Raw genomic sequence first — 18,619 nt, 5'->3', positions numbered from 1 at the left:
TCGTCCAAGCTTCTGCGCCATACGTTAGGACGGGCATGATGAGAGTCTTGTAGAGTGTTAGTTTTGTTCGTCGAGAGAGAACTTTACTGCTCAGTTGCCTACTTAGTCCAAAGTAGCACTTGTTGGCAAGAGAGATTCTACGTTGGATTTCAAGGCTGACATTGTTATTGGTGTTAATGCTGGTTCCTAAATAAATGAAATCTTTACAACCTTGTATATATAACTGTCAACAGTGACGTGGGTGCCGATACGCGAGTGGGCCGACTGTTTGTTTGAAAACAGGAGGTACTTCGTTTTGTCCTAATTCACCACCAGACCCATTCGCTTTGCCTCTTTATCCAGTTTGGAGAAGGCAGAACTAACAGCGCGGTTGTTAAGGCCGATGATATCAATATCATCGGCATACGCCAGCAATTGTACGCCCTTATAAAAAATTGTGCCTGAGCGATTAAGTTCTGCGGCTCGTACGATGCTCTCCAGGTTAAAGAAGCCACACGACAGCGAGTCACCCTGTCTAAAACCTCTACTATACTTATGTTATATGGTATACCTAATTAAACATTCTACTGCCGTGAATAAAAATAAGATTATTATCCTGGAGCACATGCGAAATGTCCTCAATTTTCATTTTCCATTTATTTCAATGACGTCATAAACCAATTTACTACAGCTCCCTTAGCAAAGGGACGTGCATGTTTTCATCTAATGAGATATTAATAAATATCGCCATGAATATTTTGCACAGCATAAAAGAGGAGCTTGTGGTCATTTATGCGCATTGGTCTAAAAATAAATGTATATATTTTTGCCACTTTTGCAACGGTATGGAAAGTATTTTAACTTAGGCAAACAAAAAATATTAAAAATAAATAAAAAGAACTACTAAATGTAAGCCCATCCTATAAAATTTCCGCATAAAATAACCGAAAGCTATTTAAAAATCAGTTATTAAAATTATTTTTAAAAGTGCCAAATATTTATCATAAAAATCTTCATTTTTCACACCATGAAATGCCTGCCCTCATAATAGTTTAAATTCCAATAAAATTGTGGCAAACCATTCACCAATGTTGCCAACGAAACGGAAGCGGCTGGTTGCAATAAAAATTTCAACATAAATGCCACAAAAACATACCAACACGGAATAACGTGGTTATTTTGACAGTCGATAAAAAGTACCGCGCGTAAGTATGTGGCATGATTGGCGACAACGGCTCATGCACACACGCACATATATGTGTATGTGAGCAGAAAAACAAAGGGAAATAAAATAAAAGAGAATTACTCGAAAATAAAATATGCATAGAAGGTTCATATATATATATACAAGTATGTAATATGTGAGTATATGTATGCACACAAAAAATCAGATAAAATACCGGCTACCAACAAACCGTCACATACGAAATTCTTTTATTTAATTTATATAATATTTCCATATGTTGTTTGAAATAAAAAGCGCATAAAATAACTCTACAGAATTGTGCTGACAGTAAGCTAAATATTTATTGAATCCCAGTAGCTTTGGACTATATAAATACTTTTATTATTATTTGAGATTAATACAAATTTATGCACTTGCATAATAACAAATATTTTGCGTGTATCCAGCATATTTGCGCAAAATCACTAAGCAGTAAATATAATATTTCTGCTAAGTACAATACTTGCACATGTAAATAATTCGAGCATCCGGAAACGAGCGGAAGCGATAATGGAATAAATAATAAAAAGTGTACTTACGACTATATCTACTTAGTCCTGCCATAAGTTCTGTTTCAAGTTAAGTCCGTTATCGATGTAAAATTATAATATAATAATTTTTTTAATGAAGTTAGTTTTATTTAATCATGTGCGTTCTGAGGAAAAAATGAAATTTTTTTCATTCGAAATGGTTACTACAGTGTGGGCCATATAGCGTTTGCTTTTTGAACCACCTATTTTTTTGAGAATGGTAACACAAATGACATGTCAAATGTATTCATAATTTACTTAAAGGTTTGACATTTAGGAAATTGGACGCTATACGCTTGAACAAAATTGGGAAATATTGAAAACCTATTTCCAAAGTGGTGAGTTTCTTCTTCTTTTCTGGTTTTCACATCGGTGGCTACCTCAATAAACAAATTTGTCGGATTTGGGGCTCAGAAACCCATACGTTACTGTACAGAAGCAAATGCATCCACAACGAGTCACTGTTTGGTGCGGTTTTTGTTCTGTCGCTAACATCGGGCCATTTTTTTTTCGAAAATCAGCGAGGAGCCGCGGTTACAGTAAATGGCGAGCGTTACCATGACATGCTCAACGAGTTGTTTCCAAAAATTGAAGAGGATGACATGGACGACATTTGGTTTCAACAGGACGATGCAACTTGTCACACTGCCAAAGTTACACTCGAACTCTTGGCTACCGTTTTTGAATTCCGATATCAATTGGCCGCCTCGGAGCTGTGATTTAAGCTCGTTGGACTATTTTTTGTGGGGAGCCGTTAAGGACAAATGCTATGCGAACCATCCAGAGACGATTGATGCTTTAAAACACGAAATCGAAGTTGCCATTCATAAAATTGGAGCCCAAACAATCGAAAATGTGTTTAAAAATTGGGTTGATCGAATGGCCTACTGTAAAGCCAGTCGTGGCAGTCATTTGAACGATATTATTTTTCATTCATAAATGACAATGTTCAATGATCAAATTAAAAAAAAAAGTTTGAAAAAATATCAGGGTTGGGCCTGTAAACTGTTTACATTGTTTACAGCAATTGTTTACATGTAAACAATGTAATTGTTTACAAGCTAATTGTTTTTTTTATGAGTCAGAAATAATCTACTACTAATTAAGCATTTTTACTAATATATTTTTCAAACAGTTTTCCAAGCTTGTAATAAAAATAATAAAAAAACACGCTTTAATATCTAGTATTTTAATATTTTTATTAATTTTCACTGTCCGATTCTTCATTGATTTGGTCAATTTTCATTTGATAATAAATAAAAAGTAGCTTTTTGGACCTTGCAAACGAGAGTCTGTTCCTCAAATCTGAATGAATAAAATTCCATTTCGAAAATAAGCGTTCAATTTGCGCTGAAGAGGTGGGTATATTGATTAATTTCAAAGCTGTTTCTGCCAGATGTGGATATTTTATCGATGCCATTCTCCAATATAAACAGGCATCTTCGCTCAAGTTTTTTGACTGTAATACGCCGAAGTAGGATCTTCTGTTCAGAAATAGGTCAAGTTGCTGCAAAGCTTCTCCACTCATAGTATTAAAAAGGAAATCCGTTGCTTTTGCAGTTTTATCAGGATCTAACTTGTTTCGGTCATGATATGGATACAAATAATAAGCTGCTAGAGAGTAGACATTAAGCGCTTGCTCAATACGTCGTTCGTATATAGTTCTAGACATATGCTGGTAAACGTTTACAATTGCTTACATTATTTACAATTGTTTACAATTGTTTACATTATTTACAATTGTTTACAATGTAAGTGTAAACAATTCAAAAAATGTTGTAAACGCCCAACCCAGAAAAATATTGATTAGTTTTTTCTTTTATAGCCGGTTCAAAAAGCAAATTTTACATGGCCCACCCTATATTAGTACTTAACTTAAACTTTATAAAAACAATCACGTGACCCAAGGTAAAGGGTGATTTTCTAGCTATTATCTTTTTAAACAGTTGGTTTAAACAGCTGACGCACGTTTCGTGTTTTGTTTCACTGTCAAACATTTTCAGTTTGGTCTATAATTTAACCATGAATCGTCTTACAAACGAACAATGCTTGCAAATCATTGAATTTTATTATAAAAATGCGTGCTCTGTTAAGAAAGTTTAAAGTCGAAAAATTGTGTTCAGCGACGAAGCTCAGTTTTGGATCAATGTGTGCCACATGCCACACAGTACGCGAAACAATGGACTTGTTGAGAGACGAGTTCGGTGAACATTTTATTTCACGTTCGGGACCTGTCAATTGGCCACCCAGATCGTGCAATATAACGCCTTTAGACTATTTTTTGTGGGGCTATGTTAAAGCTCATGTCTATTCAGACAAACCTACTTCAATTTACGCATTGGAAGACAACATTAAAGCATTTCTATGTGAGATACAGGCCGAAACATTGGAAAGAGTATGCCAAAATTGGACTAAGCGGATGGACCATTTGGAGGGCAGTCGCGGTGAACATTTGCATTGAATAATCTTCAAACATTAAATTATATGGACTGCGCTATCGATTTAAATATAAATTTCTTGCATTTTCTGAATTTTACGTGTGTTTTTTTGAAAAACTTTCCTATAGCTCTTAAAAAATCACTCTTTTCAATGAACCGAAAGGTGCTCTGCGGTCTGCATCATTTCTGTTGAAATGTTGATGGATCTGTAAAACGTAAAACTACTCTTGTTAAATAAAGTTGTAGTTATAGCCTGTCGAGCCCGATTTTTGAATTTCGAAAAATTTTACAATTTACATTTAAAAAAAAAGTACGCGTTTTTCGTCATAAATGTCACACTTTAATTAGGTTTATAAATTTTTTAATAAAAATATCAAAAATTAAATCTGTAGAGAAAACACTTTCGAATAAACTGCATTAAAAAATATTAAAAACTGTACGAGTTATCATGCAGACCGTGCCGGAAACAGTAGTTTCGAGAAAAACGAGTTTAAAGTTTGAGGTATAGAAGCGCGCAGGCCGCTCTCTACCTAGTTAATGGGTTGTAGGAGCTATAATATTTGGTATTTCCGCATGAATATTTCACAGTATATTCTCAAGATTATAAAGGGTGGTTAAATTTGAAGGGCCGATGTTGAATGTGAACCACACCTAAACGTCAACGACACCGTTGGACTTCTTTCTTTGGGGTTATTTGAAAGAAAAGGTGTACGTCGATAAGCCAGCAACAATTCAAGGGGTAAAGGTAAAGAGAGAAATAATTGGCACATTAACGGCATAGAACCTCAATTATGCCTCAGCGTTATCGAAAATTTGGACCATTGGATGGAGGTGTGCCGCCGAGGCCGCAGCGGCTATTTGGCCGATATTTTTTCTATCTGCTGGGACCGGTGAACCTTAGCAATTTGAAAAGAACAACAAACATAAAGAAACACACGATCGCGTGAATTTTAAATCGTAAAATAAATTATAAAATTGTATGAAAATAAAAGTGTTTTAATTAATTTTAAAATTAGTAGCTGCCAAAAAAGCTTGGTGGCCGATCAAACATCATTAAAAAGTCCTAGGTATTTATTAAATAAGAATCATGATTCACTGAATTTTCTCGAGATACTTCCATATAAATCGACACATATATCTCATATGTATCAGAACCTTCTGTAAATTGAATAAAAAACTATCTGTATAAAATATGGTGGAAGAATCTCGCTCTCAACAGAGTTTAGTCTTGGCAAAGTACGGCAACTTTGAAAAAAACTGAAAAAATGCTACCTCGCTAATTAAATTTTTAAGCTTTTGTCAGCGTAAATTTAATTTTGCACCTGAAAAACTTCATTATTTATTACCTTATAATAACATTTATCTGTGCTTATTTGCAGAGGCCAACTTGTGAGCTTCCGCTTGACACCGAACAAAAACTATTATCACATATTTGCTTTAATATCGCTTGGCTTTGTTTTGCAGCGCAGCACTTAGTGATATTTGTTTTATTTTATTTTATTTTGTTCTATATTTTGTTTATTTACAACTCATCCCAAAGGGACCCCGCACACACGCACACACACTCAGTTGTTGTAAAAGCAATTTTTTGTTCGCTTCATTTATAATCACAGTGTTCAGCGTTGCATTTTTGTGGCATGCCACAAGTCCATTTAACGCTTGCTTACAACGCATTTTGTTGTTGCTGTTGTTAATCTCATTGTGTGTTTGCCAATCCCAACAGTCACCTCCTGCGCGTTTAGGTCGCCTGTTGTATGTGTTAGCCCCCACTAATACCCTTTTTTCCAAGTGCCTGCTGTTGTTTGTAGGGAACAACGTGCTTTGCATACCGGCCAACTATTGTTTTGCTAAGCCTTTACTGTTGTATTTTGACCTCAGATAGTCCCATTCGGCCTCGCTATACCCCATTTGCTGTTGTCATTAGTTTTTATTAGTTTTTATTAGTGAATCGTCGTCGTGTGAGCGCATTGCTGTCATTTGCGTGCTTCTATGTATTATGGCCACACACACACACGCAGCCTCAACAGCACATAAGCACAGTAATGGGTGCGGCTATTCCCCCTGAAACCATATTATTTGTTGCTGCTTTAATACCCCTTGTTTAACACCGCTCGTGTTGACAACACTTAGTCATTATACAACAACTGACATTAGCACTTTATAATTCATAATTGCTAAAGTTTGCAAATAATAACGTGCACGCACGTACTCACACACACACATACACAAGCGCATGGAAACTATGCATGTAGATGCGGTTGTTCGAGCATAAAAAATTTGAGCTTCTCAGTGCATTGTTGTTTTTATTCATAAAATTTCAGAAACGACAGCGTCATTTGGTCTTTGTTAGCCACAAGCGGGTGATTTGCTTTTCAAATTATAGGCGTTGGTGGTAGAATAAAAATGGTTATACTTTCAAAATGATAAGTTTTTATCACTTGAATAAAAAAATGTGGCAATTTAAAAAAGGAAGGAAAAGGAAGAAACTCCTTTGCCTCTTCGCAGCTTAACCATCAAATAAACGTACCAAACCCGCTGTGAATTTGCGATTCATTCTTTTTAAGGGTAATTTTTGTACGGAAGCTGAATCTGAGATCGCTTTTGCGATAACTGTTACAGTGCATATTGTGCCCTAATTATGAATTTAGGGCATTTACCCCTAAATGTTGCTCTTAATTTAGAGGATGGACTATCGGTTGATATCTTCTCAAAAATGTCACAAAAAACACTCCTCAATGCACTCCTTACTTTATCAGAAATAGTAAGTCTGATCCGATTAAATGTGGAATATAGCACTATTCAAATGGCTGCCTTTACTCATCCAGGGTATCCCATTCTCAATTTTATTGCACATTTCCCACGACTTCGAAGCAAAGAAATCATTCTAAAGTAACCGAAAACTATGGCTATACCGGTTTGTTTTCAGAAGCGAGAGGTGCAGCATTATCAGAGGCTTCTCGCTAAGAAATTGGCGCTCGCTGGTGTTTGGCGTATTCGAATTAAATATGTACCTTTAATGAATTAATAAAAATAGATTTTTATTCGTATCAAAAGTGTACATTGTAGATCCAGCCATCAAGGATTAATTTATCGCCTCATAGTTATTTCTGATAAATACTTAATTCCTATGGAACGTGATACGTTATCATGGATACAGTGAGTGTATACTATTAACTTGCGCACTTCATCTATAGTGAAATTAGTCAACAAAGCAAATCCGCTGGTATTTAAATTCCAGTTAGTTGACACGATCTATTTTTCCTCAGATGGAACTTTAACAACACAATTTTTTTCTTTAGTTGTAAGCTGTAGCGCTTAAATGAGCGGCATTTAGATTTTTTCTGTTCCAGCTGATTTCTTCTTTCTATAGATGAAAAAAGTTGTAAGATCTTATTAGAAGTATGTTTAAAGTATTAGAATTTTAATATCGAAAAAATTTGTTTTTTTTTTTTGTTTTCGAAGAACAAGTACAATAGTTTATATTAAGCCTTTTTTACCTACGATCTATTATGTTGAAGAAATTCAGCCGCTATGATTCGAAGCAGCTTAATAGGTAACGAATCTTAGATCCAGCCATTAGAGATGGAAACAAAACAGCAATCGAGAGTATGGGTGCTCCAAAGCGAGCTTAAGGGGTTACATACGTCCAGCAGCGCCAAAAATCCGCTAAAAGAAAAACTCAAGGGATAACAATAGAAATAAATATAAAACATTTCATACAGTATATTAATACTTAGACTTTATACAAAAAATTATTTAAATTTTTCTTTACAAAAATTAATATAGTATATAAAAAATCACTTGACCTAAAGCAAAATGACAACGAAAGTTGCTTCAGGGTCTTCATCATTTCTCCTTGAAATGTTGAACGAGCTTTAAACTTTCAATTTCACTCGAGGTCGCGCGCACTTATAGCAAGAACTTAAAATTAATTTTCATAAGCCTTAGCATATCGAGCCTAACCATACTCTAATAATGTTTTATAGATGCCCCTATACATACTTTAGAGTAACAAAAGAACCGACAGGCTGAAAGGTTCCGAAAGTAACGGCCAGCTGCCTCAAATAAAGGACAGCACCTGTGCGCATCAAACTCTCAACGGGCAGTTACATTTTCTACCAGATCTTTATATCCATGTCCATTATTGTGTTACTGTGTTTTCATTATTGGGTATGAAATATAAAGAACAACCGCCGCATACGTTCTACATAGGTTTTGAGGTTAGCCACCCAACGGGAAGCCAACGACAGTCGGTTCTACGTTACCAGTACGACCCGAATTTATATGCAGCCAAGGAATGTGAATCCAGCAGCATTTCCTCCTTTGACTCAAATATGTATGGAGAATGTTTGTGCTGCTACATTCTGTCAAAAAAGTACCGGGAATTGTTCAGTAAGTCGCAAAATAATTGTTTATTCATCAAAATTAGCAGGCTCCATTCGAAACAATACACATATGCCAACGAATAGTCCAGTCATCAAAGCACCTTTCAAACGCGTTTGCGGAGATCTTCTTCAGTTCCTTTAGCGAATTCTCTTTAATGGCTTCTATCGACTCAAAGCGCCATTTGGGGAATTGGAAGGAGGCTAAATCCGAAAATGAATTAGTCGAGTTTTTGGTCAAAAAAATTTTCGCATTATGAGCCCTGTGAGCCGGCGCGTTATCATGGTGCAAGATGCATGAGTTATCTTTCCACAAATTGGGCCGTTTCCCACGCACACTCTCTCTCAAAGCTCACATAACTTGCAAATAATATTTTATATTTACCGTGGAGTCATTTGGGATGAATTCCGAGTGCACAACACCATGATAATCAGAGAAAAGAAGTAGCATGGCTTTCACTCTTGACCGGCTTTAACATGGTTTGTTGGGTTTCGCTTCTTGCATGTTTTCAGCCACCTTCTTCCGATGAATTTTTTTTAAAGAAATTCAACTCTCTTGGAATGAGTCGAGCAGCCACGCGTCTCATGCCCGTCATGCAATTGATGGCGTAAAATGCTGCGTATTGATTCGTGTGCCGCTAAGGTCACGCGCTACCTCCCTCAAGCTTAAATGCTGGTTTAATGGGTTTTCAGCACCATTTCCTTGACTTTGTCGACGTTTTCATCCGTTGAATACGTTGATGGGCGTCTAGATCGGGGCAAATCTTCCACGACTGCTCGACCCTCTGCAAAAGCTTTATACTCATAGACCCCAATTTTTGATAAAGCACACTCACCACAGGCTTTCTGTAACATTTTCAATGTGAGCCGAATCACAAAATCCCGTTGAAAACCAAAATTTAAGAAAGATTCTTTATTCGATATTTTTATCCATAGTGAAAATCACAGAGCTGATATAATTAAATGCCAAAAACAATTGACGCTCAAACTCTGCGTCAGTATGGGGCACAGTTGTACCAACATTCCAAAAAAAAAAAAATGTACACATACAAGTATGTGTAACGCGCAGTTTTTAGATGAAAAATTTCGATATTTTTGTGACCTAATGTATAATAACTGCCGGTTATAATGCGCCCTTCAACTGCTGCAGACATCCAATATTTTGTCTGCGGGAATGGTCCTTATCCGCACGGTCGGACACTATAATCACTTTCCTTCTCCGCTCTTCAATATTCCGTTTATTGTAAAATGTGGAGTAAAAGAATAATTCTTCGAAATTTCGCTTCCTTCATCCATTATCAAATTGCACCAAACAGTGAGGAGTTTTTGAAACTGGTTTTAGAAAGATCAACTCAATATAATTAAATATATTTAATTAACTTAAGATTGACTCTATTTGGATAGGTTCTTAAATTCAGTTTTATGAAACTCACTGTGTGTCGAGGAGATTCTCATTGGATCATCTGCAACGCAATCTTACTCACCTTTCGAGGAAATGCGAAGAAAAAAATTGTTCAAAATGAAGCTCTAGCTCATTAAATGAAATAGATCATTATGTTTATTTGTGACCCCTTGTTGGGTGCTTGGTGGAACTCCGCTTAATATTTGCGCTTTTCCCCAAATGTTGTGACTTAGAGTTTTATGCTGCCTGTGAGAAGCAAATGATTTTTACGAAGAGCTTCTTCTTGGACGAAATATATTTGGAGGTTTGTTTGCTTCAAATGATTTGAAAAATGAGCGTCACTTACTAGGTTGTTCAATAGTTTTGCGGCTCGATAAGAAAACACAATTTATGGTAAGAAATACGCTTCATTAATCAGTATAGTCTACCTGAACATTAATGCACGCGATTTCATTCTAAGAGATCCATCCCTGAAGTGAAAATCTGGAATGGCTGCAAAATATGCTTCCACAGCTGTCAAATGTCCTCATCATTTGACGGAGAACGCTTTCCACGCATGAGTTTTTTTAAGTCTGGAAACAGATGGAAGTCTCTAGAGGCCAAATCTGGTGTATTCTGTATACTAAAGAAATTATACTGAAGAAATTATCTGCGTTTAAAATTCTGATTCTTTTCTGGAATTCTTTTCTTTAACTCTTTATTATTGACGATGGACCCAAAAACAAAAATGTGGAAAATGAAAATTACTTTTTTTCTTCTTGAGCACTTTGATTACACTAACACAAACTAATTCACGACGTACTAAATGTTTTTGAGGGCAAACAGAATTAGGTTAAAAAACGTAAAACAATTTCTTATAAAAATCTTGGAAATTTTCGAGCAAATCATTCTAATAAAGAAGAATGTCGAACAAAAACAAAAAAGAAAGAAAAAAACACAAAAAAACAATACAAAGAAAAAATAATTTATTCGCATGGAATTATATGATATATATTGTAATTTAAATTATTAATTTAATTCTAAGTAGTGAAAAAATACATACACAAATAAAATTTATATACATATTTACAAAATAAAACTTCTAAATATTTTGTTTATTTTTTTTTTTTGCAGGCTCACTTGAGGGTGCCTCGAAACGTTTCTTCACCGATTTTCTACAAGATTTGCCTACACCGGGCACCGGTGGACCCACATTCGATACAACTGTGCCTACGAATATTACCGGTTTGGTAGGCAAGACAGTGAAGCTCACTTGTCGAGTGAAGAATTTAGGCAATCGAACAGTAAGTATAGAAAAAAATTATAATCATTAGTTAAATAAGTTATACATTTCAAAATCCTACCTTTATCAGTAACCAATTTTGTAAAGAGAAATATCCTTCCACAGAGCAAATAAAAAGAAAGACGGAATATGATTTTGTACACCAAAACATTTTAAATTAAGGGAATCAGCGATTAACCAGATTTCGATTAACCAGATCTCCGATTACTGCTCCGATACCCTTTTGACAGTTATATTTAATAGCGGGGGGAAATAATTAATTAATAAATTCTTTCATTTCTTCTGAGTTATTTATATTGTACCCGTCGCTGGATCCATATCCTTACATCACCTTGATAGAAAAGTTCCTGGAATATATTCAGAAAATTCAAAATACAAATATATTCCTCAAAAGTGACATTCTCGCCTTAAAAATACTCCAGATCAACTACAACGCATTTATGCCAGCATTTGATTGAACTTTCGAAACATTTTTGGAACTCTATTTTCTGTACACTCATCAGAGCCGTCATAGATTTTTCCATTACTTTGTTTCAGCTGTTAAAACACGACGCGTTGCCCGTAGTGGTTTTTTGACTCTATCAAACAGAAAAACATTACAGGGAGCCATATGAGGTGAACTCGATAATACTCGTTTCATTTTTTTAATGAAAATGACGTGGTTTTTTGTATTTATTCATTCGGAGCTCTGCACTCACTCATCTGAATTCTGGATTGCATACTCATAAGCCCACGCCTCGTTTCCAGTATGAATGTTGGATCAGATTCAGCCTTGGAAATCTTTTCTTTAGCGATATCAACGCGGTCCCTTTTTTGCATGAAATTCAGGTTCTTTGAGACTAACTTTGTAGCAACAAACCAAAATCATAAACTACAATTTCGTGCGTGGGTCCATAAACAATATTCAACTCCTTGTCCAGCTCTCTGGGAGGGAGGGAGTTTTATTCAAGGAGGCGTAACTTTTACAAATGCCAAGCAATACCGATACAATTTTGGTGGGGATGATAATCACAGATATGGAAACCTAATTTAGGTTAGTCAGGTTGGTATGGTTGTCCAATGAATGAGCACACTTGGGCGAAGATACGCGGATTCGTTCTTTGTGATACCATTGTGAAGGAGGTGAGATGAAAGAGAAAACCAATGGGATGAAAGGAGTGGGCGGCGAGAGGTGGCGGTGGGATGATTAGGAGGATGAGTTTAGAGTGAGTGAATTATGAACCATGACTGTGCTGCGTTTGCGTCAACTGCTTTGTGCTGCTGATGAAATTCATCAGATTTTCAATGTCAACGACAGCTATATCAGCAGGCGTAGCAAAGAAGTAAGAGCCAAGATGCTTAACCATGTCAGAGCAGGGCAGCTAAGGAAAAGGTGCTGAGATGATTCCACCTCATACTCCATACATCTGACGCAGAAAGGACTCGAGGTAATTCCAAGTCTCAAGGCATGTATTTTTCGAGCATAGTGTCCTGTGATTCCCACGTGATTCGAGAGCTGATATTTTGTCAACCACAGAAGCTCGTTCAACCGCCCCCGATCCATACGTGGCCAGAAGGATTTCGTGAAGTTACAAGGTTGTGTCTTTTCCAGACCGCAGCTAGTCAGGGGATCCCAATGCTCTCACTTCGCGGGGAAATCGCCTCACATGTCCCTTGTTTCGCCTGCTCATCCGCCGCACAGGTTCCTGTGAATGCCGCTGTGACCAGGAACCCAGATGAGTCCATTGGAAATTTAACAAAAAAAAAACAAAGACAGAACTCAAGTCAGTTGACTTAGAGCGTTACCTGGCGCTTGTTCCGGGAACTTTTTGATCAAGCTGGTACTGAGCTCGAAATTATTTGTATTCGTTTTACGAAAGTGTTTCTTTCTTAGATACGCAGCTACATATATTATTTGTATGAATCAAATCAGACCATGCGCACGAAATACATATACACATACATTGATTCCAGCGACTCTTGGAATTTTTCTTTTGTCTTATAATTCGATTTAGCCGGCTGCACGCACAAAAAAATGTGTCGTTATCTTGCTCATGCGTCGTTACCTCGCTTGAACTGCAAGCGAGAGCGCGGCACGAACGACAAAGAGGCACAATCGGCCCCCGCGTTCGCCAACGTTCGACATCTGGCTCTATCCTACTTGAGTCAGCATACATATATATGTATGTATATGCGCATTTGTATATAAATTCGCATATTTGTATTTGCATATGCCTTCTTCCTGTGTGCATGGTAATGAACTATTTCTCTGTTGAGAATAGGACGATGATAGGAAAAGCAGGAAATGAAAGGGGGTGTTTCGAAAGTAATGTGCCTTGAAAAAGTCAAATCGTTCATGGTGCCTCTTAGTGTTGTTGACTTATTAACGTCTGATGCACAATCGAAATTGAACATATCTTTCATGAATTTGATAAATGTTTCGTGATTGTTCCCGATTATGTAAAGGTAACTTGATCAATTCCATTGCGATTCCATTTACCTCCTTCTCTATGTCCATACAAAATATCTATCAAACAAATAAAATTAAAATTTTGTTTTAAAAAGTGCAACCATTACATCAGTATTTTCTTATGACGTTGTCACGTTAAGCTATCGTCAGTAAACCGACTTTACAGACAACCTATTTTTTTATTAAATATACGAGTTGTGACTATTTAATACCGAGTCTGGTATTCAGTATTTTATTCTGATTGCATACACATTTATCTATTATCAACTGTATTCAGGTCCCTTTTATTAACGCTCCATGTGAATCTTCAATTTTCCGAAATGGTGTTACAGGTTTTCTCCTACCAGCCTCTCATGGGATATTTCCAAATAATTTACATCTTCCCAAGCACCAAACAACCGTTATGCACTCATATGCATTTCTACTTACTTTTAGCGAGACTAAGTAAACCCATTATGGGAGCACGCCTGTGAGAGCTGCGCTCTCCTCGCTTCCGCTCGAATGCGCTGCCTTGCCGATGAAAAGCGAAAACTTACTTAATTACTTAATTGCCAAACACAACAGCAACAAGCAAAAATCTGCAAAGTGCGAAACAACAACTACCCCGAATACTCTTGACTCAAAAATAATAAAGTAGAAAATAATGATAACAACAACAAAATGCAGCACCGAAGCCGTGAAAAGCCAGAATTCTGAAATTTCGCAAAATTTGGAAAGAAGGGTAAAACGAGTGAGGTGGTGAAAACAGGCGCTGAGTTGAAGCGATCGCATTGCTTATTATGGAAGAGTTTTTTTCCATCTATTTAACTTAAGTGCAGGCGTAATAGGAAATGATTTAGCAAGTACTTGGCAGCCACACAAAAGAATATTCTTGAGAATTTATCCGAAAGCTCAGCATGAGCACTGCGGACATCGAGTTGGTGCGAAGCGGTTGAGAAGTGCTGCACAGCTTTTGTAACGGATATACAGAAACAATAAAAGCGACGCCACTACGCAGCGGGATTTATTATTATCCGCAGTTTGGCTGCAGTGCTGGCCTGATTTTACTAACACAGAACCCCTACAGTGTAATACACATCTATGACTAAATATTTGCCAACTCACCCGCCCAACGCTCGCCGGCGAAGTTTTTCTTCTGCATTGCATTTTGCCATTTAAAGTGTTGACAGGCGAAAACACTTTGGTAAAAGTTTTAATTTCATGCGTAAATTGTTTGCGCTTTTCACTGCTGTTCTGCTGATGACACAGACAATCTAATAGTTAAATATGCTTTTTTTGTTGTTGTACGAAAAGGCCGTTTTGTTGCTATTGTCAACGATAGTGCAAAAACTGTCAAATTGTCGACGGAGCTTTGCAGTAATAACTTTTAGTTAACAAATTTAGGTTTAAATGCGCTTGTGTGTGTGTGCATGTGTATGTGTCTGTGCGTAAGTGTAACTTAAAGCATGCTTTGCGTTATATCTGCGTTTATTGTTGCTATTTGCTTAATTTTAATGAAAATGCCGAACACACAAATATTTTTGGTACATTTTTTCTTTGCGCGCCTTCCGCTTTCACTAACTCACCAGCTGGTTTTTCAGTTTCGAAAATATTTTTCTCGTTTTTTTACATTATTTTGTGCTTTGTTGTTTTGTTGCTTTGCATTTTGCAACGGCATTCGAAATTAATTAACTGTAGGAATTTTTTGGCGCACAACTCGATGTACCCTGAAATGGGCCGAGTTTTTCGCTTCACTCTCATGGAGTATACAATTTTCCAAAAATGCAAAACAGAAACAAAACTGGAAGTAGGTAAAGCAAGAGGAGGAAGTTATGTGCCGCGATTAACTATTAAAGTTGTGGGACGTACACAATGCGCGAGTTGTGCAAAGTAGTTATTTGGGTCGCTCTTATTTTTCGCCCTATGCCACTGTGTCTGTTTGTGTGCGCGCGTGTGTGTGTATATACGTGTGCGTGTGTATGTTTTTGCGCTTGTGCACGCAATTATGTGAAAGTGAATTAAAGTTGAATGAGCACGAATAGTTGGCCAGCAGGGCGTTGAATGATGGGCGGATGGGCGCTCTTAAACGTTTTGGCTTGCTGTTGCCTGGCAAACTGGGTTGGCATAATTGAAAATTGTACTTTGCATTACATCCGGTATAAGAAGCAGAGTATGGAAAATGTGAAAATTTGCTTTTTCTAAGCTCTTATTAAAAGAACGCTCTACTTTTTTAATGTTCTTTTGGAAATTAGAAATTGGGTTATGTTTTGTTTTTGTTTTTGCTTTGATGTTCCTTCGAGTGGAAAGCCCAAATGAAAACGTCAATTGACTTCGAGCATTCATAAGCTCAAAATTAATTTTTTGAAGTACTTTTTCAAGCGGCGCCGTATCTGTGTACACTTTTCATTTGACTTACATAATTAGAGAGTTTTTTATGCATCGAAAATATTGTTTTCCTCGTTGAGTTATATGACGAGGATACAAATTGATTTCTACAACATTGGGAGCGAATTACTATAACCACATTAATCGCAGAATTTAGATATATATTATTTCGTGGCAACTTAACATGACCAAAATTGCATAAAAATAAAACTTATGAGAAAAAAAGAAAGTTAAGTAAATATATATGATAATTGACGCTTGCACCTTTTTAGTTAATTGGCCGAGCACCTCTTCCTATTAGGGGCGCTCGTCTTGATGTTGTTCCATAAATAGATGAACCTACATCCTACCTACAGCTTAAAGATGACTCCGAGGAGCTTTTTTCTGGCAAAAACACACTCAGATGTTTGCCATTACCTGCCTAGGGGCAACCGCTATTAGGCAATTTTTTTCTTTCATTTGGTGTTTCATGCCCGATGTTTAAAACCTGTGTACTACCGAACGGTAATTACTTACGAACCCATTCGGCTATGGTGGCCGCTGGTCTAGGAACTATGCATTACTGACATCTAGGCGTCGCTCTTGACAGACCCTTTAGATCTTGTTGTACATCGAGTACACCGTGTAAAACAACAGCTTTTGGCCTTCGGCTAACTAAAAGCGTTGAAGAAAGGGAAGGTGGAAATGAGAGTGCGAGCTCAATAATGCCTGAGAAGAAAAAGAAGTATTAATGTGCAGTAACACTACTCAAGAAGTTGAATTCACTGCTCTAGATACGCAAAAATACAAATCTTGTGTACAAATTCAATTCAGAGCGAGATTTGAGAATATCCTGAGCGGTGGCATTCAAGTGCAGACAGAAGTAAGACAGGGCTGCGTGCTTTTCACGCTCCTGTCTGGAATTAGATCTAGTAATGCGGTAAGCATCTGTGTATAGCCTAGAGTCTGGACGGGCACCTAGAAGGTCTTGACTACGCCGTCGATATATGTCTCTTGTCGCACAAATACTCACATATACGGCCAAAGATCGAAGCGGCAAGCGAATCTGCAGCGAAAGTGGGGTTGAAAATCAATATTGCGAAGGCAAAGATGACGCGAAACAGTGGGGGCGTGCAAACCTTTCAAATAAACGGCACTAAACTCAAACTTTCAGATGAGTTATGCTATCTCGGAAGCGTCCTCAACAAAAATGGCGGTTCAGCAGCCGACATTCGTAGTAGAATATCGAAGGGTCGCGCGATGTTTGGTCTTTTAGACTAAATGTGGAGATCATCATATATATCCAGGCGCACGATATTGAGGACCCTTTACCTAATGTACAATCGGTTGTTCTATATCGGTGTAAGACATGGAACACAACAATGCGTGATATACAAGCACTTCAGATATTTATCAATCGCAGTCTTCGCGGTGTGCGCGTTTTCTGGCCTAATACCATTACTAACACCAACCTCTGAGCATTGAAGAAGCAGATACTCGCTCATCTTGAAATCCGACAGCGAAAGTAAAATTGGATCGGTCACACATTATGAAAAATCACTTGGAGATATCACAAAAACAGCTCTAGACTGAAACCCTCAAAGCTGTGGGAGATACGGTAAGCCATCTGATACGGGGAGGGACTGATGAAAGCAGATCGCATTTGGCGACATATCAAATTCTTGGAGTTAAATAAAACGAATTTTAACTTGTTTTTTGAGACCCTTTGTTCCACCTAGGAATTTTTTTAAAATATATGCATATATACAAAGTCGAGCAACTAAGTTTTGAATATACAAACAGTCATTCAAATAAGCTCCACGGCTCCTATTGCAGGAACGAATCCAATTTAGGGTATGGCTTAGTAACATCGGCCATTGACTTCAAATAACTTCGTTAGGAGTGGTCGAATGGTGTTAAATAGCAACATCACAATTTCTTTAAATAAATCAAATCGGCCACAATTTTACGCAAAACTTCGAATGTTTCACTTGCTGTGTGCCACGCAGCCCTGTTATGGTAGTAGTCCGGTGTAACGACCGAAATTTCGACGTTTCTTCATGAATCTTTTTTGAAAAGAAAATAAAATGCGATCGTTTTAAAGTTTTTACATATTTCTATTGGTATTTTGAAGTATGTAAAAAAATTTAATTAATTAATTAATTTTAAATTAATTTGTTCAAAATTTTTTACGTCAAAGTGGAGACCTTAAAACAAAGATGAGTTGGTTCGGGGAAAGACACAGCCTTCCAAAGTCATCTGAAACAAAAATTCAAAGAGATTATTATTCTGTAGACTTTATTTTAGGTTCCGAACCTAAAATATACATAAAAATAAAAAATGAAACAAAATGGCGGACTTGTGAAAAAAGTTCTCAAAATCTAATTTTTTTTCTTCATAACTAGTTTAAATTAAATAGTTTATTATCAAAAACTTAAATGTTTTCAAGGTCCGGAATCTAGATATGTGTGCCTAGAATAACGGGTTAAATTTTTAGCCAAACATGAATGAATAGTTTTGAGTCAGTGATTTCCCGAAATTTCGAAAACATGGTTTTGAGAAAAATGCGTTCAAAGTTTCGGCAACAGC

The 18,619-nt window shown here is 36.8% G+C and overlaps 1 protein-coding gene across 1 annotated transcript in view; it reads left to right on the top strand.

Annotated features, from left to right (window-relative positions):
• LOC129237923 (uncharacterized) overlaps nt 1-18,619 on the top strand; it is a 246,927-nt gene that overhangs the window by 77,021 nt on the left and 151,287 nt on the right. Inside the window, exon 2 of the mRNA XM_054872912.1 lies at nt 11,070-11,239. Within this exon, the coding sequence (XP_054728887.1) occupies nt 11,070-11,239 (170 nt within the window). The remainder of the gene's footprint in view (nt 1-11,069; nt 11,240-18,619) is intronic.

The sequence above is a fragment of the Anastrepha obliqua genome, chromosome 2, assembly GCF_027943255.1.
Source record: "Anastrepha obliqua isolate idAnaObli1 chromosome 2, idAnaObli1_1.0, whole genome shotgun sequence".
Lineage (NCBI taxonomy): Eukaryota > Metazoa > Arthropoda > Insecta > Diptera > Tephritidae > Anastrepha > Anastrepha obliqua.
This window is presented reverse-complemented; position numbering and strand designations above follow the sequence as displayed.